The 24,938-nt window shown below is 38.0% G+C and overlaps 1 protein-coding gene across 1 annotated transcript in view; it reads left to right on the top strand.

Annotated features, from left to right (window-relative positions):
* Positions 1-21,668, top strand: part of St8sia4 (ST8 alpha-N-acetyl-neuraminide alpha-2,8-sialyltransferase 4) — a 92,354-nt gene extending 70,686 nt beyond the window's left edge. The window contains 1 exon segment of the mRNA NM_053914.2: positions 17,369-21,668. Coding sequence (NP_446366.2) covers positions 17,369-17,651 — 283 coding nt within the window. The 3' untranslated portion in view covers positions 17,652-21,668.
* Positions 21,669-24,938: the final 3,270 nt, after the last annotated feature.

Here is a 24,938-nt window from a genome sequence, read left to right as displayed (position 1 = left end):
ACACAGATTCTTGTGTGAAGGATGTTAGTCAGATGGCGTAGACAAAGACACAGTGCAGAAGTATCTTGTACCTATAAATAGCACTCCGCTGTCCAAAGCTTTATTCTGTTTTATGTAGATTTTACCTGCATCAGCATTCATAGTTGTTTAGGAATCTAAGCCAGGACCTTGCTCTGGTTCTATTAAAGTTAAGCTAATTGAATGTCTCCATAATTTCCTGATGAGGAATTCTCACTAAGAACTCTACCTCTGCTCTGAAACTCGACAACAGACAGCAAAGTCAGACTTCTCTAGATCTGAAACTACAGTTGTAGGCAATGAATCTGCCATGCACTTTTGCAATCTGTTGGTTCATCTCACTAATTCTGTGACTGATGTACCTCAAGTCTCAAGAGACCGAGTTCATAATTATCCAAGTGAAATGGCTCTAGACCTCTAGAATCCTGCAAGTGATAGAGTTTAGGAATTAATCTAGGGCTTTTTCCAGAGGGAATAATTTTGCAAACTTTTGCTGGGAATTCTAAACTCAACCTATTTTTTACAACTATCGCTAAGATATTTTGTTCTGTGAAGAACAACATTTAGAGAAATCCTTAAAAAAAATACTGTCATTTAAGGTTTTATTAAAGAAAAGTAGGGCCTTGGATCCTGCAAAAATCACACTGACAGTGAGGAATAGCAGAGACCTTTCTTGTAGGTACTCTGAAAGTCCTAAAACACTGCATTTCTGGCAAAAAGAGGAACCCCAAAGAGCTGAGAGAAGTGACCCTTGTGTTAATACATACCAACTTATGATCCATTGACCAATTATAGTTTGTAAGGTGGTTGGTGTATGTGGCCTCAGTCAGTATTATACAAGAGAGACAAGACTAACATGGGGAATTATTTTCTGCTGGTGGAAGTAGGCCCATGTTTTTCAGTTGTAGCCACAGTAATATTCTAGGACTGTTAAGTGTCTTAGTTTTGCGCGCGCGCGCACACACGCACACACACACACACACACACACACACACACACATTCATGACTGCACTCAGAAATTTTAGTCTGAAACTTGCGCAACTAAGTAGCATTTATCTACTGTACCTGTCATGTTCATAGTGCGTCAGTCAAAGTTGATGACATAAAAAGTCAATAAAGCACTGGACACAGTGATCCTGAAAGACACCGGGCTGTTCTTGAAGAGTTGTAGATATTTGGTTCTGGAATGTCACTGCTATTTAGAGCAGAACCAGAGTGATGAGGATATGACCTGAGCTTCTGACAGTCATGTGTACAAGCACATTTCGTTTCTGAGGCCAAGAGAGCTGGAAGAGACGGATACTGGATGCTGAGCTGACCCACTGTGAGAAAGTACTTCAGGCATCTCCCAGCTGCCATTTAGAATGTGAGATCCAGGATGTGACCTGTCAACGCGAGCCTCCGCAGCATATTGTGGCAATGCAGCTGTCACAGAGATACATATGTCTCCCGGGAAAAACACTCAAACTGTTGCCACCATGAGATGAATACAACTGTGCAGAGCAGGACAATTTGACTGTGACATTATTTCCTACAGCATGGTGTTTATTAGACATGCAGAATAGTGGAGCTGACCCCAGGACATTTTCTGCTTGTTGACTGCCAAGTACTTTACGGGAGCAGATTCCTCTTAGTCCTCATTTGAGAGGAAGAGGGATGTTGTTCATATTTAAGCTCTGAAGTCACCATTTCTTTCATTAATGTAGGCAAAATAGATATAGAATGTATGCATTTCTGTGGAACATTTGAAAGAGAGATGGTTTTACTCTTTGGATTTAATATTTTAAATGTGTATAGAAATTTTGTCTGCATGTATGTCTGTACCATGCACATACATTTCCCATGGATGCTAGAAGAGAGTGTTGGATGCCTTGGGCTAAAGTGACAGATAATTGTGAGCTACCATGTAGGTGCTAAGAATCAAACTTGGGTCCTCAGAAGAGTAGACCATGTTTTTAACTTCTGAATTTTATCTCCATCTATGTAGATGTTAGAGGAAGACTTTGTATTTCTTCCCCAGTGTTGAATGTATCTACTCAGTTTTTTTGTTTGTATTTGTTTATTCATCTCTCTCTTTTCCCTCCCAACTCCGTGGTGTGTGTGTGTGTGTGTGTGTGTGTGTGTGTGTGTGTGTGTGTGTGTGTGTGTGTGTGTTGGTCATTTACTGCTGAACCAGGTCCTCGCCTTAGCACTATAAAAGTATCCTTAATTTGCCAGATGTAATTGTTGTCTCAAAGGCTCACTGCCAAATAAGCTCACCTCAGCTATTCTGACTCAAACTCCTCTTCAAGCTGACTGATTCAACCTGGTTGCTCTCAGTTTCTCACTGAATTGCTCCACTTGACCTCAAACTAATTCTTGCAATTTTTTCTGATCTTCTGGCTCTCTCTTATTCTCTGCCTTCAACTGCCCCTGCTGACCTCTACTGACATGCATAAAGTCAGAAATGAACCCAACTCCTCTGCACTGCACTCACTGCCCTGACTCTCAACTGACTAAGCTTCTCTCCTCATACTGCTCTTAAAGAGCTTCTCTTGCCTGTGATGTCCTCATGAGAGTTGGGTGTAGACTATCTCTGACTCATTCTGTCAGATCTTTCTCTAATTCATCATTTTGTCTGACCCTCAATAAGATATCATCGCTTGGGATTAAAGGTGTATACTAAAGGGATCAACTCAGAAGTATTAAAGGACTGTACTAATGTCACGTCTGCTTATCAGCCAGATCACAAAGACCTAGGTCTTTGGTTGTGATCAAAGTAAACGTGTTGTTAGATTAAAATCCTTCTACCCAGTGAACTCCATTGGAAAATTTTGTTCTTCCTTTAAGAGCAGTTGAAAATTTGAAATACCTTCTTCGTTAGGGATGGGGACTTATGTCCACTTCCCTTCTCAGTGCTGGGATCCTATTTGTCTTAGACCTGCACAGGCTCTGCTCATGTTACCACAGTCTCAGTGTGCATCAGTCCTGTTGCATCTAGAAGACACTGTTTAAAATATGCATTTTGTTTTTAATAATTTTATTAATTAGGATGACATGTCTTGTTACATGTTAAATTATAAAGGTTTATCTTCTTATCTATCCCAGAAACTATTGAAGTCAACCACTGATTAATCGATTTAAGAGACCATTCGACTTTGCCATCAACTATGTTCAGAGATAAGTTCTTACATTTTGTATATATACAAACATAGAAATCCTGTATCTCAAAATAGGTTAAAACTGCCATCCAACTATGAAACAGCCTGGAAACTTTCCTTATTGCACCATGACTGACCTTGCTTAGGCATGCACATATTCCCCAGAAGACATAGCCATCAACCCAGGAGATCACGAATCATATTTTATGTTAAACAGATCTATGCAATTTATAAGTTTTCTTTATATGCCAGCTTTGTTTTGATGAATCAACTAGAGATTGAAACAAAACAGAGCTCTTGTTTTCCAACACTGGGATCCATAATCAATTCTTAAATGCACACCAGAGTCAAAGGCCAGGAATACTGGCTAGGGTTGCCTTCCATGGACAAGGCTGACAGAGTGTCATGTAGTATTGCAATGTAGTGCCCCTACTCTTTACCTTCTATAAGTAGAATACAAATTTTGGATTTTTCTAGACCCACCAAAATGCCAACTTTATTTTCTCTAGCCAGAGTGCCCTTCAGAGATACTGCAACTCTGAAAGCTCAGGCAGTTTTGAGGATAGCGTATAAGAGAAATAAGAGTATGACATGAGAAAACCCGTGTGTCCTTTTGTCTTTGGACTAAGGGTTGAGCTCAGGGTCTTGAATGCGTTAGACATATTGTCTACTTCAACACTATGTCTGTGAATACAGCCACTTTAAGAAATACATTTTTGTGTGTTTCTTCCCATTTATTTCAGACAACGAAATTGTTTCTCTTGTGGTCTTTTATCTCTTAAATTCTGTACTTATATATAGCCTAAACAGTTTTCAAACTGAGCTCTCGTGTTTGATCTAACCCACAGTAGTTATATCGGAAGTGGAAAATGCCTTTAAAATCATCAAAATGATTTTAAAATGATTAAAATGATTTCAGGATTTCATCCATGCCTTTGGTTACTCTTTATCCCATCTTCTCCCTGACTCTTCCCTATGCCTTTTCTTATCTTTCCTGCCAGGACCCTTTCTGCTTTTTTTAAGTCATATTATTTTTATGTATACTGTGACCCACTGAGTTTAACCAGAGCCATACCTGTGTTATCCATTCATAACACAAAAGCTCTGGACTATTCTTGATGCCCCCACACATTGTAAAGCTTTTCATTAGTATTGAGTTTAACTTATCATTTCTTTCAGAGAACAAATATTACAATAACCACCGAGACATTTCAGAGGTATTTGTTAGGTAACAGTATTAAAGTTTCAATGACTGGTTTAACAATATTTTAAACTTCTGTTTTGTTTTAATATTTAAAGGGTACTACAATACGACTTTTTGACCCCTTGTGCAAGCCAGACTCATCTATTGTTTTTTATATATTACGCATATTCTGTGATTAGGGATTTTATGCAAAGAATTTATGATGAAATTATAAAACAATAGTGTATGAATCCACCAACAGAAAGATGCTCTCAAATATTGTACACATTCTTTGTAAAGCAACACCCCCATATTGCCTCTCTCCAGATATTTTCCCATGTAAACCAATCATCAAACAAAGGAGTAGAGATGTTTTATCATGGAAATATTCCTCTTGAGTAATCACAACAAAAAGCCATTTCCATCCCATTGTCTTTGTGAATAGAGCTTAGTTTCACTCCTTTCAAGTTCTATTGTTATGAAATCTGAGCTAATTTTCTCTATCAGGTTATATTCTTTTCCAAAGCGTCTATTCAATACAAGTTTGTGGCTCTCACTGCTGAGTTTTTACTCTATCTGTATAGCTAAAAGAAATCAAATTGTAGGAAGATTGCAGTTGTCCTCGTACTTTAAATTCCCATGAACTTCATGATTGGTATCTTAAGTTGAACTGCAGAGTTCACAGTGAAGATGGATGGATATGTCATGATTGTTTTTCCGGCTTGTTAGATTTTTCCCAAATCCCAGAGAAGCAAGTGTTGGATTTATTTTTCATTTGCTCATTAGTTTTGTTTCATTTTGCCAGATGATATCCAAGCTCTAGTTGTATAGGCAAGAATCTCTTAAATATTCTAAACAAAAAGCAGGAGCTAAACTCAACTTACGCTCATGTGTTCTGTATGCACATGTGTCCTTAATAGTGTGGTTAGACCTTCATAATGCAATGGGTGCAACACAGCGTAGTAAACTGAAATTTGCTCATCTGTAGTTTATAATTCAGTCAACTATTGTTTTTATTCTGTGATTCAGTTCCTTCCACATTGCTGAAGTAAGATGTTTACCCCTGATACAGTCAGGACTCTGGAGCACAGTGATGAGGCCCTCACTCTAAGGGTTCATGTAGGTTGATTTTCATGGCAACACAGTTGCCAAAATCCAATGTGAAGCAGACTTATTATAACAGGAGTGGGTAGACAGGAAGACCACAAGTTCTAGGCTGGTCAGGGATGCATAGTGAGATACCATTCAAGTGCAAAAATAAAAAAAAAGTTCCACTTAATTAAGGAAATAAATATTCCTTCACTGCTCACCTCCTAAACATCTACCTTTCCTGCATCTCCTCTCTCTTGTAAGAAAGTATTTCTTTGTACTGCAAGCTGGCCTTGAACTTAAGATCCTCTAAATGTCACCTCCCCAGGACTAGGATGCTAGGTGTGTGCTTTTTAAGGTATTTGTTTTTTAACTCTCACTTTGAAAAATAGGACTCGTAGAACTAGGAGTATGATTTATGGACAGATACATGGATGAGCGATTGATAGCAATTATAAAAATATTACTGCTCTGTAAGCTTAGGGTTATATTTCCTTCCCAAGTTGTTCTCGAGTATTGCAGACTATTTTGTGAAATTTTGAGAAAGTACTGTGTTCAATACAGAAATTTAGGTATGAGCACTCAAGGCTACCTTTTCACTACAACATCTTTTTCTGGATTTATTTTACTCACTCATTTAAGTTAGAAATCAGATAATTTTCATTTATTGATAATCCATTAACCATCATCACAGTCAATTTAGGGTTGTTTTTATTATCCTAAAGGAAGTTCGTACGTCATCAGTCATTCCCAAAATTTCCCTGTGCCTTCAACTGCAGTTCCTGGCCAAGAGTAATTAATTTTTTGTTTAAAGAAACTAAAGCACCCTGCACATTTCATAGAAATCATACTCAGTGTATTTTGTTGTAACTTTGATCTTTCACTTACCATGTTTATAAGAAATGGTGTGTGCCATGGTATGAGTCATCATTTTTTTTTAAATTTTAAATGGCAGAGAGCATTCTCTTGTGGTATATTCTTTATGTCATCTATTCATAAGAATATAAATTGCTTCCATTTTTGGAATAAAATTTGTATGTGGGACACACAGCTTTTCAGTTCTTGGGGTCATGTAAAGAGAAGATTAAAAATAATGGCAAATAGGACTTCATTCGGAATGTTCTATAATAGATGAAGACTAAATCTGAACATAGTCAAACCAACTTCTGAATATAGCAAGGGACAAATGGGGATTAATATCAAAGGGGCAAATTGAACAATGAAAAATTACTGAGGGAAACATAATGTTGGTTTGTTGGGATACATGGTGAAATTGGACTGTGCAGTTGGACAGGGAATCTGAAGTGAGGGCTTACCTAAGAAGACGGGTGACAACAGCCTACCATGGGCTCAACCATATACTTCAGTCAACTGGGATGACAAGCCTACTGATGAGAATACGTGGAGTGAACAGTCTGTCACACAAGTGCCTGATTTTACAGTACTGTTTTCACTTTGTAGCTTCCCATAACAAAAAGACGCATATGCTAAGATGCACTTATCTTTTCAACTGTAATTCTTATTGTTTCCTTTCTTCATGGGAACACTGTTTTCCTTTTCAAATGCATGGCAATGTTTGACTACTCACAGCTATTTTATAGATGTGGCTTATGTATTCAGTGACTCCGTGTGAAAAGGTAAAATGAGAGGGAGACTTACATTGAAACCACGAGACTGGCATCTGGGCAATAAAGAGGTGGAAGTAACATAAAAAGTCATTTAATTAACAGACAATATAACAAACTCTTATATGCTGCCTTAGAGCCTTGCAAATTTCAGTAGTCAAACACAACTACATGATTCTCTCCAGTTACGTTGTGGAATAGAATACGCAGTAGTCGCCAGCTCGGGGACTTAACGCATCTTTGCAAAGTACTTGGGACTTTCATTCCACCAAAGTGCTTTTCTCCACTTGCATCCTCGTGAGTGGTCCTTTATTGAGGTAATAAATTAATTCAAAGGACAGCGGAGTGGCCTAAGTGAGCATTTTTGTCATCTTCTAATTCTTTCTGCCTACAATGAGCCCCATCAGACAGGAACCTTTAAAGTTGAGCAAAGTTTGCAGAACCTGTGGATGTTGCTGGTAAGAATGTGAAAGGTATAAGGATCACTTTTGTTGGTCCCACTTCCTCTTGAAATAGATTTCAACCCAGCTCCAGGGTCTTTGAGCTTAAGGTAACCAGACCTACTAAAGGGAACTGTGCTCTGTCCTTTGTAAACAACCCTTAGGCATCAAAATGAAACCATCAGCCTTTAAAAGTCACTTACATGCTGTTTCCAGAGTAAGGTTGACTCTTGTGGGGAAAGCCTCCTTCTGATGGCTGTGAGTATGACCTCAAAGTGGCTTCTTGGACCAAATGTTTATGAGAAAGAAACATTTCCATGGATAAGTACTTTGTCCTTTCCCCCAAAACTAACCCATGTCTCATCATAAGGGGTTGGGTTTTACTTCCTTTTAGTCTTGAGAGGAAAATGCATGGATTATCATGGATTATCATGTATTTCATGATTGTGTGTGTGTGTGTGTGTATGTGTGTGTGTGTGTGTGTGTGTGTGTGTGTATCAAAAAGACATTCTGTAAATGTCACTGAAGAGATACTTTACACTTAACCTCATTTACCTCAAATGATGGGTCCGGTATTTCACTTTTCTCTCTTTTTTTTAACCTTTACATTTTACAGTTCAGGCATTTCCCCCCCTACTGGTTCTCCTTTCCTCAGTTGGTGATCTCATTCCCTCTGCCTTCTGTATCCACCCTGCCAGGCCTCCACACTTCCTGGGACCTCAAGTCTCATGAAGATTAGCTGCCTCTTCTCTCACTGAGGTCAGACTAAGCACTCCTCAGATCAGTTCTTGGATGCTGCCTGAATGGTGGCTCGGTGTCTGAGAGATCTCAAGGGTCCAGGTTAGTTGAGACTGCTGGCCTTCCTATGGGGTGGCCCTTCTCAGCTTCTTCCAGACTTTCCTTAATTCAGCTGCAGGGGTCCTGGCTTCAGTTCATTGGTTGGTTATAAGCATCTGCATCTGCCTCAGTCAGCTGCTTGTTGGTCCTCTTGGAGGACTGCCATGCTGTTCCTCTCTATAAGCAAACCATAGCATCAGTAATAGAGTCAGGCCTTGGAGCCTCCCCTTGAAATGAATCCCAAGCTGGACTGGTCACTGGACCTCCTTTTCCTCAGGCTCTTCTCCATTTTTGCCACTGCAGTTCTTTTAGACAAGAACAATCCTGCATCAGATTTTTTGACTGTATGATTTCAGCCCCATCCCTCCACTTGATGCCCTGTCTTTCTGCTGGAGGAAGACTCTAAAAGTTCTGTCTCCATTCTGTTGGGTATTTCATCTAAGGTCCCTCCCTTTGAGTCCTAAGAGTCTCTCACCTCCTAGGTCTTCAGTATATTCTAGAGGGTCCCCCCTCCAGGTTACATGTTTCTATTCATTAGTGGCCCTCAGAGCTTCTCTCTGCACCCCAATACCTGATCATGTTCCTCATTTTCTCTCCTGCTCTCTCACCCATCCAGATCACTTTCTCCTCTGCCCTCTGCCTCCTGTGATTGCATTCTTCTTCCTCCCAAGTGGGACTGAAGCATCCTCACTTGGGCCCTTCAGCATGTTAACCTTTTTGAGTTTTTGAGTTCTGTGGAATTATCATGGGTATTCTGTAATTTTTGGCTAATATCCTCTTATTAGTGAGTATATACCATGCATGTCCTTTTGGGTCTGAGTTTCCTCACTCAGGATATTTCCATTTGCCTGCAAAACTCAGGATTACCGGTCATTGTCTAAATGAACCACATTTTCTGTATTCATCCTTCTGTGGTAGGATCTCTGGGTTGTTTACAGCTGCTGGTTAACACAGGTAAGGTTGCTATGAACATAGTGGAGCATGTGCCCTGTGGTATGATGGGGCATCTTTTGGGTATATGCCCAAGAGTGGTATAGCTGGGGTCTTCAGGTAGATGTATTTCCAATGTTCTGAGAAACCTTCAGATTGATTTCCAGAGTAGCTGTACCAGTTGAAAATCCCACCGGGAATGAAGGAGTGCTCTTCTTTCTTCACGTGCTCACCAACACGTGCCTTCCCTTGAGCTTCTGATCTTAGCCATGCTTTCTGGTATGAGGTGGGATGTCAGCATCATTTTGATTCTCATTTCCCTGGTGACTAAGGATTGTGAACATTTCTTTACGTGCTTCTCTGCCAATCGAGATTCTTAAGAACTTTGAACATTTCTTTAAGTTCTTCTCAGCCATTCAAGATTCTTCTGTTGTGTATTCTCTGTTTAGCTTGATTTTCCATTTTTATTGGGTTGTCTAGATTTTTGAAGGTTAGCTCCTTGAGTTGTTTTTATAATTTGGATGTTAGCCCTCCCTCCGATTTGGGGTTAGTGAAGTTTTTCCCCCCAATCTGTAGATTGCCGTTTTGTCCTATTGACAGTGTCCTTTGCCTTAGAGAAGCTTTGCAGTTTCATGAGGTCCCATTTGCCACTTCTTGATCTTAGAGCATAAACCATTGGAGTTCAGTTTAGGGAATTTCCTCCCCTGTGCTATTTGCTATTTTCTCTTCTATTAGATTCAGTGTATCTGGTTTTATGCTGAGGTCCTTGATCCACTTACACTTGAGCTTTATGCAAGGTGAAAATACAAATCTATGTTCATTTTTCTACATACTGACTGCCAGTTAGACCATCACAATTTATAGAAAATGCTTTCATTTTTTCCATTGTATATTTTTAACTTCTTGGTCAAAGATCAAGTGTTCATAAGCGTGTAGTTTTATTTCTAGGTCTTTAAGTCTATTCCATTGATCAACCTTTCTATCTCTGTACCAATACCATGCATTTTTTATCAGTATTACTCTGTAGTACTACTTGAGGTCAGGGATTGTGATTTCCCCAGCTGTTCTTTTATTGTTAAGAATGTTTTCTCTATCCTGGGTTTTTTACTCTTCAATATGAAATTGAGAATTGCTCTTTTCATATCTTTGAGAAATTGTGTTGAAATTTTGATGGGGATCGAATTGAATCTGAAGATTGTTTGCTTACGTTAGTACTTCCCCATTGTACAGTTTCAGTTACGCACTGTTTTCTTCCCGATGTAAATTGAGTTAAAGAGCTCACAGAGCTTGTGGTATGATATGACATCTTTATAAATATCACTGTTGATTCCATTTGCTAGTTTCAAGTTTGAAGTATTTTTAAAATGCCCAACACATTTTGTTAAGTACAATTAGAAACTGTCTATAGATAATGGCTTAGCATCTTTCTACCCAAGTGATGATCTGAGCCATCCATTTTCTTCCTTATATCATCATTTTAATCCCTCTCAGAATATATATATATATACATATATATATACACGTGTGTGTGTGTGTGTGTATATATATATATATATATATATATATATATGGAGAGAGAGAGAGAGAGAGATGATATAGATAAAACCAGATAGTCCTTCTTAATATTTTGTGTAAATTTCGCTCACTTTTCAGCAAAATTTTACTGTGTTTACTGTATCAGGTTAATAATTAAGTTCCATACATATGTAACTTTATATTATAAACCCCTCCTCAGTCTCCTCTAATCACACTTTATCAAGTTCATAGATGCTATTGTGTAGATATAAATTTGTTTTTAGTGCTAAGCACTTGTCATTAGATAACCAAGAAGTCTCATCCCTGTGGGAGACTAATTCTCCTCCCCAAAGCAGTTGCTAACTGTCTACTAGCATTCATCAATGGATGGAGCCCTGAGAGATTCCTCCCATCCACACTGGCATACAAACTGGTGTGAACGTTGGGTCTTGTTTAGATTAACCATACACTGAGATTTCATGCTTGTAACTCCTCTGTCATTTATAGAAGACAGAAGTTTCCAGCAAACTTGTTCGCCTGACTCTTGCGATCTTTCCACCCTCTAGCTGTGATTTTTACCTGTGTCTTAAATATGGATACTCTATTGTAGATGTAACCATGTGGCTGGGTAGCCCTGCTCAGTTGTTCTTTGAATTTTCCAGCTGTGGTTTTCTCTAATAGTCCGTATGCTGTAACAGAAGTTTCATATATGAGAGGTGAAAGCTACACTAACTGTGGGCATAAGAAGAAGTATGTAGAATGCAGCTAGGGTTATTCTAGTTGAACAACGTGGCATACTTACTTCTCCTTTATAAACATAGAACTCCATCCACTTCCTTCTTTAGAAGTAGGATACAGTTTACTTTTAGAAATGTTTATGCAATGTTTATTTAATATTGAAATATAATTTTCCATGCTTAATGGTACTGTGAACATGGAGAAGTATTTTATATCTCTCTTATATTACAAACATATACTGAAACTGGATTGGATGTTTCTTCAGAACTGGTTGTACCATGTCTTCCAAATTAAATATATATTTATATCATGGTATTATCTTGACATCAATAATCTGAAAAATATTTCTGCCATAGACACCGACCTCATGTTAGAAAGCAGTAGTTTCTTCTTCCCTATTAAGCAGATATTCTTAAATCTTTAACAGAATAACAATAGACAGCTTGTGGGCTGAGGAAATTAGGCAGAATATTTTTCTTTTGGATTCATCAATGTAACCACAAGTGACAGTCTTTCACACACTAGAATTCACCATGAGATATTATGAACATCATGTAGTAGTTTGAATCTGGGATTAAATTCCAGTAGATAAAGTAATTCTGTAATAAAATATGAGACACATGATTAAAAGCAACATTTATTGTGGGTAACTACACAGAGCAGTTCTATCTTGACTGCTTTCCAAGGACACAGACATAACAGAATATGTGATCAACTTGTGCATGAGAAAATTTCCTAGTAATAGCAGAAACAACACATGAGAAAGTTTGCTTGTAACATGAATAATACCACAAAATTTCAGGCTAGATAGATAACAGTCGCCTAGGTCTTAATGCTCCATCTAGGCCTTAACATTTTACACAGACCTAAATATTTCATCTACACCTCAAAATTGTCCCTAGACCTTAACAGGTCAATATGTAATTTTAAGAGATGATTTCTAAGCAGAAAGTTGGATTTGTACATAGGATTGAAGAATAGCATCCTTTGTGACTTTTTGAGAGCCAACAAATATCGCCCGTTCACTATGTGGCAAGATCTGTGCTGTGCTCCTTCACATTTACCCTGTCTTTGACATCAACATAACTAACATAAGCTATGCTAAATATTATTAATTTGGTTTCAAACAGGTGAAGCAGCAAACTGAATTGACAGAATCTGGCTATAAATCGAGCCCTTTGCAGCACTCCAGATTTTAGTTTACTCGAAGAACATGGAAATTTTATTGGAGGAAGAGTAGTAAGATCTTTTGATTAGTAAGAACTGACATTTCATACTTGGAGCATTGAGATCTATGGGACCTACAACTTTCTTCCCATTGACAAAAAGTTTCTAAGTAATACATAAGTTTCTAAGTAAACTTTTGGAATAGCGATATTAAAGGATAATGTCTTTACATTGTAATATTCAACCAAAAGTGAAGGAAGGAGGGAAGGAGTAAGGGAGGGAGGGGGGAAGTTGTTTTCAGATGCCACCATGCATGTTTGTATATAGGTTCAGGAGTGATTTCATTTTTGTTTGTTTGTTTATGATTGGGTTTCTCTGTGTAGCCTTGGCCATCCTGGAATTGCCTTGTAGCCCTCTCTGCCTCTGTCTCTGCCTTCTGAGCACTGGGATTAAAGGTGAATACCACCACCTCCCTGCAGTGATTTTAAAAACTATACTATGAGTATGGCTTGAAAAATTGGCAGATATCATCTAGCTGTTTATGCAAACAGAATTGAAGAATATCCCTTCTTGTCCTTTTAGATCACAATTTTGCTTCTGGTGAAGTACCGAATGAGTGATTTTGATTGGCAAATATAGTTTCAAGCACTCCACCAGATTTCTACAGTACTTCCAAAACATGTTTATCTAAAGATTTTTGATTTTTTGAATTACATAGACTTTTGTTGCTATTTATTTAGGTAGTTTTAATACCAGGATTGTTAGAAGTTTTGTAGGAGTTCAGAAGGCTTGATAAAGGTTGATGTCTATATAGAAGAGCATAATAATAAAGGTATACTAATGATCAATTTAAAATATATGTCTTTTCAGCTACAATTCCTTAGCTAAAAGAAATAAGATTTTATGTTCAGGTAAGGAACAAATATAACACAAAGGAAATACCTCATGGTCCACTATTCTAGAAAAATGACAAATACATATGCAAGCGTAAATGATCGTATTAAGTTTTACTGTTTGTTGTTTATTTTTTTCGGGGATGCTTAAATGAGAAACTTTGAGTTCCTTTTTGTGGTTGTTGTTATTCTTTTTTGTTGTTGTTGTTTTTCCTAACAAACTGAAAGAGTTTTACAATTCCATTCGTAAGTCCTTTTTGCATCTAGATATGGAGCAGAACAACATATTGGTTGTTTCTAGAAAGCTCGATCCTCAGGTAATGAGCTTTATATATAAACACCTTTGACGTAGGAGATCATTAGAAAGTTACAGTTCTTTACATCCGAGACAGGAATAATGCCATAAAGGATTGGGGGGGCATCCGTTCAGTCCTGAGGAAGGGCTTCTTCCGGAGAGAGAGCAAACAGTAAAAATAAGAGACTTAGCCATCATGGACTGGATGACTACAGTGGTCCACAAGTGAATCTTAAGAAATTCACCAAAATACTATGTAGCCTTTAAATTCATGATGGAGTGGGAAGTTCCATACAGTGTGACTTATTCAAAAGGATCACCTGTATGGCAACAAGCACAGAGGAGCTAGGCACTGAGTAGGGATATAAATTAGGGATGTAAAACATCGCTGGTGGCCGTTCTCTACCCAAAGTGATACTAGAGGTAATGGACTGATTTCTTTGGGTTTCTGAATTGATACAGCTAGAGAATGACTGTAGTCTTGAAGGGGCAGGGACCATCCAACCATTTGTGATAGGAAAAGAAAGAAAATTGGTTTTGAAAGATGCCTGAAGTCACTTTGATAACTGGTTGGTGGAATCTTCTGACAAATTTTACACTCTTAACAACTATGTATGCAGGAACATACAAATGTTTCTCCTGGTTTAAAGTTGAAAGATATTCTTATTCCTTGAGTTGTTATACCTTTAGTTTTGAGCCTACTCAATCACTCTCCTCCAATCCTCTATTTCTATGTCCTCTTTTCATAGCCACTTACCATTTGAGACACTCTGCCAGAGCCTTACTGATACAGATTAAGATGCTCTCGTCATCTGAGCATAGGGGCCCCAATGGAGGAGTTAAAGGACTGAAGGAGCTGAAGGGCTTTGAAACCCCATAGGAAGAAAAACAGTATCAACCAATCAGACCCCCAGAGCTTCCAGGGACTAAACCAGCAACCAAAGAGTACACATGGAGGGACCCATGACTCCAGCCACATATGTAGCAGAGGATGGCATTTTCCAACATCAGTAGGAAGAAAAGCCCTTAGTCCTGTGAAGGCTTGTTTCCCCCAATGTAGAGGAATGCCAGGATGTTGAAGTGGGAGTGGGTGGGGTAGGAGGGGGAGCATCTTCATAGAAGCACTGGAAGGGGGGATGGGGGAGGGGGTAACTGAAAAAGGAGATAACATTTGAAATGTAAATATGTAAACTATCCAATAAAAATAACCCTAAAAAAATAAAAAATAAATTTTAAAAAACAAACTGACAACAATCAGGTGAGTCTGATTTGTGCTATCAGCTGCCAAGCGTGTCTCATTTTATCACCTCATAGTTAATACTATTTCTACATTGAAGGATAATAATAGTAATTTCCTTCCTATGGCCTACCATCTGTCTACTCTTGCGTTCTGGATCCCATGTGTGGATTTTTACCCCATGACAAGTGTGTCACTACAGCCCTGTTGGTCATGTCTTCCAAGGGCAGACCTTATTGTGATTCACAAGGCTGACAGCTAAGTAGGGCGAACATTAGTGTTATCTTCTGGTAGTGTGCAGACCGCCTTTCAGTGCAGCACTATGGATGCTGGCCTGCGGGGCTAAGCTTCAAGGTAGTACCAGGTTGGTTTCTCCATGCTCTATCGCTCCTCTTCGGAAACAGCATTTTATTGTAAACTTATGGAGGGTAATCAAGAGCAATAGCAACGGCCTGTAGGGTTTAGGAGTTGAAGGGACCACAGTACCCCAGTAACAACAAAGTGTAACTGGCTCCTTGCACTGGGCATTTTATTTCTTAGCCTGTTCTGTCTTGTTGGAGTTGATGACACCACATTATAAAATGATGGATGTTATCTCTTTTTTATGTGTTTCATGTTTTATTTTAGTGATCTTCTGCAATATCGGATTTTCATACCACTTAAGCCTTTAGCATTAGTTTATCCATCCCATATTTCCTCAACTGGCTTTACCTCCAAGTCCACATACACTTCAACCCTTTCTTTTCTATTAATTCTTTCTGGACACCATTGATTAAGTGAATGGGAAAAAATCACCACTTACACATCTGACAGAGGCTTACCATCTAGATATGCATGTAAGCAGAAAATAAAACATTTTTAATTAAATAAAAATTTAAAAAGTAGAAATAGAAAACCATACATAAAATACAAGGTAACACGTTAAAAGAAACAATGTATGCTACCTAAAATGACCTCTTCATATTTGGAAGGCAGGGCATATTTCTAGATGTTGGAGATGATTGTGAAAGCAATAAAAATAATTTTAAAATTACAAGTATTAAGTATACTGTTTTTGAACAACACACATTTAGAGTCACAGGAAATTCACACTCTTCCTCTTTTAGTTGTTTTCATGTGATGTCATGTGCCCAAAGGTGTTGGGAACTCTTTTTCTTCCTAAGGTGATTATTGTCTGTGGGTTTCTATACTATTCAGGCCAGCAAAATTTGGCAAGTAAGATGGATCTGTGCATTTTGAAGGTTTTTTTTTATTGTTACAAGTTAATAATATGAAATACGTTTCACCATGTGACTGCAGCATACATACTTAAATAGAAATCCATCTTATGCGCTTAAATAGACACCCATGGTCTCAATAGATGGTCCTGGTTAAAAAAAGAAAGGGTTGCAAATCAAAGGGAAAGGCAGGAATGTGGGGAAAGGATCTGATTGGAGGATTACTAGGTGACATAGGAGGGATGAAGCAAAGAAGGTGGAGTAAGAGAAAACAGAAAGTAGTGTAGATGTGTGAAATTGCCAGGAAACATGGTACCAATAAAGATCTTTAAAATGTCAAAGTATGTGAAAAGTGAACTCGTTAATTCATTACTCACAAAATTAGATTTTATTTGTTTTGTTATTGCTTTTGTCTTTGTTGAGGTAATGCTTTAAATTTTCCCCATTAAAGTATGGTTTCATGATTGGAGTTGAAAAGGTCAGTTGGCATAATCTGAGTTAAGCTTTCCTTGGGCTCTTCTTGTGTGTTTGAGGATGTTTCTGGGTATGAAGCTGGAGGTCAATGTTGGATGCTACTACTATAGGGAAGGTGACCAGAAACAATCAAGAATTCCCCTGCCTCTGCATACCTGACCAAGGCTGTTAAGTGAGTTCTGATAATCAAATCTGGGTCTTCGATGTGAATTTTCAGTGACATTTACCTGACGTTTCATGACACCGTTATACGAAGATTCCACTCTGAATATCAGACACATGTTTATTCCTAATTAATTTGGAATTGCCTATTCTAGAATAGGATTAAACTACGCTTTTAAGTTCTCTGACTGTTTTCATGGGACCATGAATACATAAGGAAATAAATATTAAAGGAAATGTGGAAGTATAAAAATTTCCATCTACATAAATGTAATTTCCAGTCTTCACTGAAGAGTTTTTTTCATTATTATGCATTGCGTTTGCTATGTGATATGATTTCTATAGAATGTATTGTTGTATAGTAGTATGACCTTTCTCCATTTTAATTTTGTTTTCGTTTCTTCTAGTTACTGGCTGACCAACAAAGTTCCTATCAAAAGACCCAGCACTGGTCTCCTCATGTACACCCTTGCCACCAGATTCTGTGACGAAATTCACCTGTATGGATTCTGGCCATTTCCTAAGGATCTGAACGGAAAAGCTGTCAAATATCATTACTATGATGACTTGAAATATAGATACTTTTCCAACGCAAGTCCTCACAGAATGCCACTGGAATTCAAAACATTGAATGTGCTGCACAATAGAGGAGCTCTAAAACTGACCACAGGGAAGTGCATGAAGCAATAAGGCGCAGCGGGAAGGATAAAAACTGAACACAAACTTTTTCTAAAGATGCTTCTGGAGATTTAGAAACAGGATCCAAAACGAGGCTGGGTTTCAGCACCCACCACTTGACTGAGTCGCTGAAATGGAAGTCTGTGCGAGTCCACCACCAGCTGATGAAAAACCTGCAAAGTGCTCTAACCATAAAATATCCTGACTTCAAGGGTCCTAGCAAGTGCCACTTCCATGAAGAATACAGTTTGAATGTATTATCCGTCGTGTTTACAAGATCCAACAGTGCACTCATCGTCAGTTAGCAGAGCAAACGTGTTCGTCACTGTGGGGCAGCCACTGTAATACCAAGCACACTGGAAGAGGAACCCAAGAGCACCACTCGGCCCTTGGGAAGTAAAAACGTCCTTGATAGCAGAAATGAAGAAGAAGAGAGTTCAAGCAGTGAAATCCAGGACAGGAAGCAGCGTGAGGGAATGCTTTCAGTCAGGACGCCGAGAATGGCCGTGTTTACGTTTTGTTTATATTCTTGTTTGTCTTCTGACGTTTAGTTTGGGTTTGGGTTTGGGGTGCTTAAAAATTCATTTGAGAAACAGAAATGGGAAACACATATGAATGAGAAAAATAAACATCAAATGGTCCTTTTTAAAGTTCTTATGTTTTTTAAAACAACAATCACACCAAATTTTTGCTTGCTTGTTTGTTTTCCTTTGCACAACTTTAAATCTCTGGATTACAGATCAATGGTGTATGTAGCAGGTACCAGCCAAACTATACCACCCGGTAGTAATAAACTATTAATGAAGGAGTGAGATTTGAAACACGGTAAAATTAGCAGAAAAACTTCACTCTTGGTACCAAAGATTATATCATGTTCCTACACAGTAAGCCACTGTCCTTAAAGAATATATTCTTAGCATGAATGATTCTATATGCTGCTAATATGAAACTTAGCTCTACATAGTTAAACATTTTCAAAATCAAACACTGGTTTTAATTTATTTCTTTGAAATTTCATGATAATTTTGTGGAGACACATATTTGTGAAGAGCTAATGTTGGCTTGATGCAGCTGAAATGAGACTTCCCATTCAGTAAAATCATCTCAGCTATCCGGGTGCAGAGATCAATATGGCGCTCGTAGTGTTATTTTAAAATTTCTCCCTACAAATAACACGATTAACGGAGCCTTGTTTTCATAACAGACGAGTGATTCAAAGCAGTTTAACAATACCACATCAGCATTGTGCGTTTCAGATGAATTCAATGGACATGGATCTTTCGGTAGTTGAGTACAGTTCTGTTATTACAGCATTTTTAAAGGAACATGAACTTACTCATAGAGTGACTTGCTAACTTACTTATGTGACTGGACTGACTGGTGGCCCGGCTTTCTGTTTCTTTTGAAAGCAGAACTACATTCTCACTTCTGCTTTTGTCTGCAGCAGCTTAACATGACTTCCTGTTTCTCAGAGAAGTCAGAGGAAAGCAGAAACAGCATGAAAAATGTGTACGTTTTGTTTTTCAAAGTCAGGCAATCTAAAATGAAGAAAGAGCACAGCATAGTTACACATATATGTTATATATGTACTCACATTATGGACAAGGATAGTCATACAGTACAGTTACCAAATTTTTAATAACAGTTGCAATATTTTTTTAGAAAAATTGACTGAACCTCAGGATAAAAATAACATTTTTTTCTGAGAATCCATGTATCCATCAGAAAGGAAAAGAGAATGCCTATGGGAGTTTCCTAACTGGCAATGAATTATTATCTCACTCTACCTTTACCATCAAATTCCTTTTCTATTTGAAAAATTGAAAGTGTTAAATACATGTTATATAAATGTTTAATTGAGAGTCTAATATACTGGATATGTGAACATTGGGTAATATATGAAACTTATTTTGAACTCTATGCAGATCAGTGTTCCCACCAACAGCTAACATGAATTCCACAGAAATCCAGAAGCCACAAGTAAATTATTATAAGTAAATACTACCTTGGCACTCATTCACAGTATGTATTTGAAAGCAGCAGCATACCGTTTTGACTGAAATTTTAAGGGGAAAAAATGTGTTTAAAACCACACTTTGCCCGCAGCCAGCACAGCTCAGCCGTCCACTGTTTCATGCATTGGTGTCTAACTCTTACACGCATTGGGTAGTGCCTTTTAACATCGCTGCATGGATTCTTCACCCTCTGCTTTGCGTTTTCTAAATACTTGCCCAGTTAGGGAAATGCTCAGTATCCTAAGGGCTTCAGATTTGAGAGACAACTACTTTTGTTCATCTCAGGGATCTTTGAGTACATAAGAATGAATTCCATTAAAGACATTTAGTGCTCCAAGAAGAAACCTTGTGTGAGGCCATTTCTTTCTCTCTCACACACATACACGCTTTCATTTGCCATCAGAGCTCAATCCCTGTCATGGCCTTCCCACAGGAAGAAGGCAAGGAGAGAATTGAGGAGTGACAGCAGGGAACAGAGTTACGACTTGACACGCATGATGGCATAACATGAAGGGATCACAACAAAATCAAATTACAAGTACATACTTGAACTATCTGTGTTTTCCTTAATACGGTATGCTCGCAACTTTACTTGTTTTATTTCTTTTTTTTTTACGATTTAATCATGGACCTGGGGGGTGCCCAGGCAGATGACTGTGAAATATCCCAGTCACTGAGGTAACGTGATTGCCACTGTGCTTTTGACAGGAGCCGACCATGGGAATATTCTCATGGGAATATTGTTACTCAGCATAAACGACACCCAACAACAAGTCGTTGAAAGAAAATATGAATCAATACTAGGTTTTCAGGGCAAATCTAGTGATTGCGCTCACAGGAACAATGGAAGCACTGTGGAAGTTTTTCTCGCTGGGAGAAGGCGCTGGGCATTCGAATGTCCTCATGTAATGTATACCACATGAACTGCACATCGATCGTTAATGAAAATCTCCACATATATCCTTACAGAAATGCTTTATTTAAGAAATACTAAGAGTAGTGTACAGCCAAGTGAGTTACCCAGTTACTACTCAAGGAAGGGCAAGCAAAGTAATTTATTTATAGTTGTGCCAATTAGTCATGATACATATTACGTGATATTTGGTTCACAGAGTTGTCTTCATGTGATTATTATAAGGACTATCTATAGTTGTGGAAGGGGGCTGGAAAACGTTGTGTATAGTTAGCTGGTATCTCTACAAGTTTGAGAGTTTCCCCATTAAATGTTATCAGTATACAGAGGTTTTAATTTAAAAAAAAAACAAGTAAGGGTAATTATTTGTATTTGAAAAACAAACTCCAAATACAACCCATCTAGAAATAGATATTATATATGTGCTATAAATATATCTATATAGTACAAATAGACATGTGTGATGCATATATACCATGTTATATATGTATATCTGTGTGTACACTCTGATTCTGTAATATGTGCACAACTAGATGTGCGTGATATTGACATCTTCAGGGTCTGCACTGTGGACTTCCCTGGAGATCGTGACCACTTTAAAAACAGAAGTTCTTTTGAAACTTCACTTACTACTCTGCTTTAAGAAAGACCCACTTCGTAGCTGAATTATATGTTCTTTCCTAGAGAAATAGTCAGCAACTAGTCTGTTCAAGCCTTTCAAAACAAAAGTAAAGGGAAAAAAATTACCTTCAAGCTGGCGATGTATTTAAATTGCGGTTTTCTGACTGTGGGTCTAGGCTGTGTGTTTCTCCTTTATGTAGCGCCTTTTACAGAATACTGTTTTGTTTGTGTTGGTGAAAGCACAAGAGTTTTAGATGTACATAGCCAGGAGAAGAAAAGCAAAACAGAGTTTACAGATCGCTTTGCTGCATAGGATAATTGCTGTGTCTTTCTTCTACCATCCGTAGAAAGGAAGGATGAAGCTCACTCTGTAGGTTCTTTCTGGTCAACAATGTCTTCTGTTGTTTGTGCATAGCAATGAGCTATTCCTGCTTTATCATTTGTACAATTGTAAAATAAATTAAATTCCTTGTTTTTCAATTTTTCTCCTATCTTCTCTACCGACGCCTCCGACGTCACGGCACCTGTCCATATTGGGTGACTGCATTTACGAAGCATCTATTACGGCTTGAATCTTTTCCAACTTCGGCCTTGCCGACTGACAATTGGTCTAAACATTTATTTTGAACACACTCGTTGATGTATGAGTAATTTCAACCCCAGCATGAATATCAAGAAGCACTCCACAGTTCGGGGGTGGAACATTCTCTCTGTGCTTTGGAGTTTAGGGCATACACCACAAAGGTTACTGCAATTTATTTCTAATTCATGCTTCCAATAAGTACTGAAGCTGAGTCACTTGTCCTCTGTGGCTAGAGCGCAGCTGACATTTTACACACAGCATTTCCTAGCGCTGCCTGTTAACACGAGACTGCATCTGCAAATTGCTGCCATTTTCTGTTTGCCTTCTGGAAGATGACTTAGGAGGACTATTTACTAAATCATTTCCCAGACCTTTCAATAACTTACAGATCTGTGTTTTCAGTCATAACCTCTGGAAAACACTTTAAAAGCAATTTTATGAGGTACCTTTCGACATTCTACGATTTTCAGTCAAATGCTACTAGACACCATCATGGGACTATTAGGGATGGTTGATGAGCTTATATGCCATTTTAATTTATTCTTTAAGCTTTTGTACCTACATTTACTTTTCAGCATCTAGAAATAATGTCCATTCTATCTCTTTCTGTTGGAATAGTCGGTTCACAGGCTGTACCCCAGCCCTGATGGTGAGCAGCAGCTCACAAAACCTTGTGTAAGCATTGGTGACGTTGAATCCAGTCTATGAAACTTCATGCTAAAAAGAACTATGTTTACTGTCAAATACACGCATCTTAACGTGTGCTTTAATTTAAAATATATTTCGTGTCTAAATTGTGACTGGAATGTGTCATCACATTTTCTAGAATACAGTTAAATTACTTTGCAAGGGACTAAAATGACATGTCCTCAAACAGTTCTGATGTTCACTCAGGAAAAAAAATTAAGCATTATAATATGTTACAGACTTGGAGGAATGGTGAAATTAAGCAGAAAATAAGCTAATATACCAGGGGACTATATTTATAGTAAAAGCAGACTGAACGAATGCTTATAGTACCTCAATATTCATTAAGCTAACTTGTGTTTCACCTATCTTGTATTAGCAGTGCTTAAATTGTCTACACTTTAGACAAATAAATTTCTGAATATTACATATTATAATAGTATTAGTTTATTATATATTATAGCACATTATGGTTGATGGGGAAGTAGAGGGTTCATATGAAGCTCTCATATCAGTACAAGCTTTGTCTCTCCCCGTTCCATGACTCAAATATTTAGAAATTTTAACAGTTATGGCCTTACTGTCAAGTTCTGACAATTTGACCAAAAGTCTATAATCCATGATGTTCGTAGTCCATGGGACCTCAGTGGACAGCAGCTCAGAGGAGGTAACCTGTGTGTGGCACTGAGCCTCTTCATGTGTGCTGGGTTCTTATTGGCTAGCTTGTAATACTTAGAACACATCACCCCAATAGAGGAAGCAACAGTTGAGCTAACACCATCCTTGAATAAATATTTTTGGAGAGTCTACAGTAGGAGGTTAATCCCTGACTATTTTGAAAGGCGACTCATGCTGTCTTTCTGTGTAAGCTTGCCTTCCCTCCCTGATTCCAGTTCAACCTTCCCTTCCATACTTTGCTTTGTTTATACCAGGGAATTCTATCTTCCATCCCTTGAAAAACACTTGCTTCTATGACTCGTTACTAATTTCCCGATATCTCTGGGGATTCCATATGAGAGAGCATATCTGAAGACTCAAAGCTGACATCAACAAGTGAGAAATATATATATATATATATATATATACACATATATATATGCATCCCTTTGGTTCTGGGCTACCTCCCTCAGAATCATTCTTTCCACTTTGATCCCTTTAACTCTGAATTTCATAATTTTATTTTCACTAATACTTTAATAATATTTAATTATGCAAATATATCAATTTGATTTTTCATTCATCAGTTGATGGATATCTAGGCTATTTTCACTTCTTAGAAATTTCCAATAGCAATCGGTTAAATGTTCAATACCTGAAATTCCAAAAGGAAAATTCAATGAAAGTGTTGAATACCAGTATATGTACAGTTGGTTGTTTATTTTACTTCCAGATTACAGATTTTTTTTATAGCTTACTGATTTTTGATACAATCACCAATGCTGAATTTCCAAAGAAGATATGGAAGTATAACAATCAATGAATTTTCCCCAAATTCTATTCTATGAATGACAATATTATAGTTCTCAAAAAAATTCAGAAAATTTATTAACACAATGAAGGAGCTGATATCTGGCAATATAGGAAGCTTTTTCTCTAATTTCAGAAGTCAGATAATTTTAAATAAGTTGAATTAACGTTTATATTACTTTTTGTAGCATCACACTCTGAAAGTAATTTTAAGAAGAAAAATACAACCAGAGAATAAATAAGTTCCACTCTTATAATTTGAGAAATAGACAAAAATATGTGTGCACCTGTTTTCCTTTGTGTACAGTTATATGTATGTGTAGGGGTCTGGTAATTGCTGTACAAACCACTCAAACACTGATCTCAGACAAAGGGTATGGTTTATTCACTGCACACTCCAAGCCTGGTTGATCTGGAAGGCAGTGCAGACTTGGGAGCTGAACTGCGTCACCCAGCTAGAATCCTATAGAGCTGTTAAGCCTGAAATACACAAACATCTATGACAAGCTTCTCCACCAGTCAGGACTTAGGGAGAGAGGATTTCCTTAGAAACATGTCATTGTACATTTATCCTGTTTTCATTGGTTGGGGTATTCAACAGTGGCTGGGACTTGCCTTGCCTAAAAGTCATGGCTTAACCTACCAACCAAGATGTATATGTCCCGTTTTGTCAAGTAGGATGTCAATTCCCAAAGAGGTCTTGGGAATTTAAACTTTATTCCACCCACACTCAAAATGGAAGTGTTACTCCCAATGGCTTTTTAGATTGGCACGGGTGTCTTCGCTATGTTGGGGTCCCTCTCAGGAGCAGCTTTCAAAGGCAAGAAACCATAAAACTTTATACATAGGTGTGAGAAGTGCTGCTGGGTGAGAAGTTTGGGTTCACGCTTAGTGTGGCTAACTACAGAAAGCACTTCTAACTGACTTTATTGTAATTGGTTTCCAAGAACACCAAAGCACAGAACATAACAGAATATGCCACCAACTAGGGCATGAGAAAGTTTCCTAGTAAC

This window comes from Rattus norvegicus, chromosome 9 (assembly GCF_021556685.1).
Source record: "Rattus norvegicus strain SHRSP/BbbUtx chromosome 9, alternate assembly SHRSP_T2T, whole genome shotgun sequence".
NCBI lineage: Eukaryota > Metazoa > Chordata > Mammalia > Rodentia > Muridae > Rattus > Rattus norvegicus.
The sequence above is the reverse complement of the archived record's forward strand: the minus strand, read 5'-3'. Positions and strand labels throughout refer to the sequence as shown.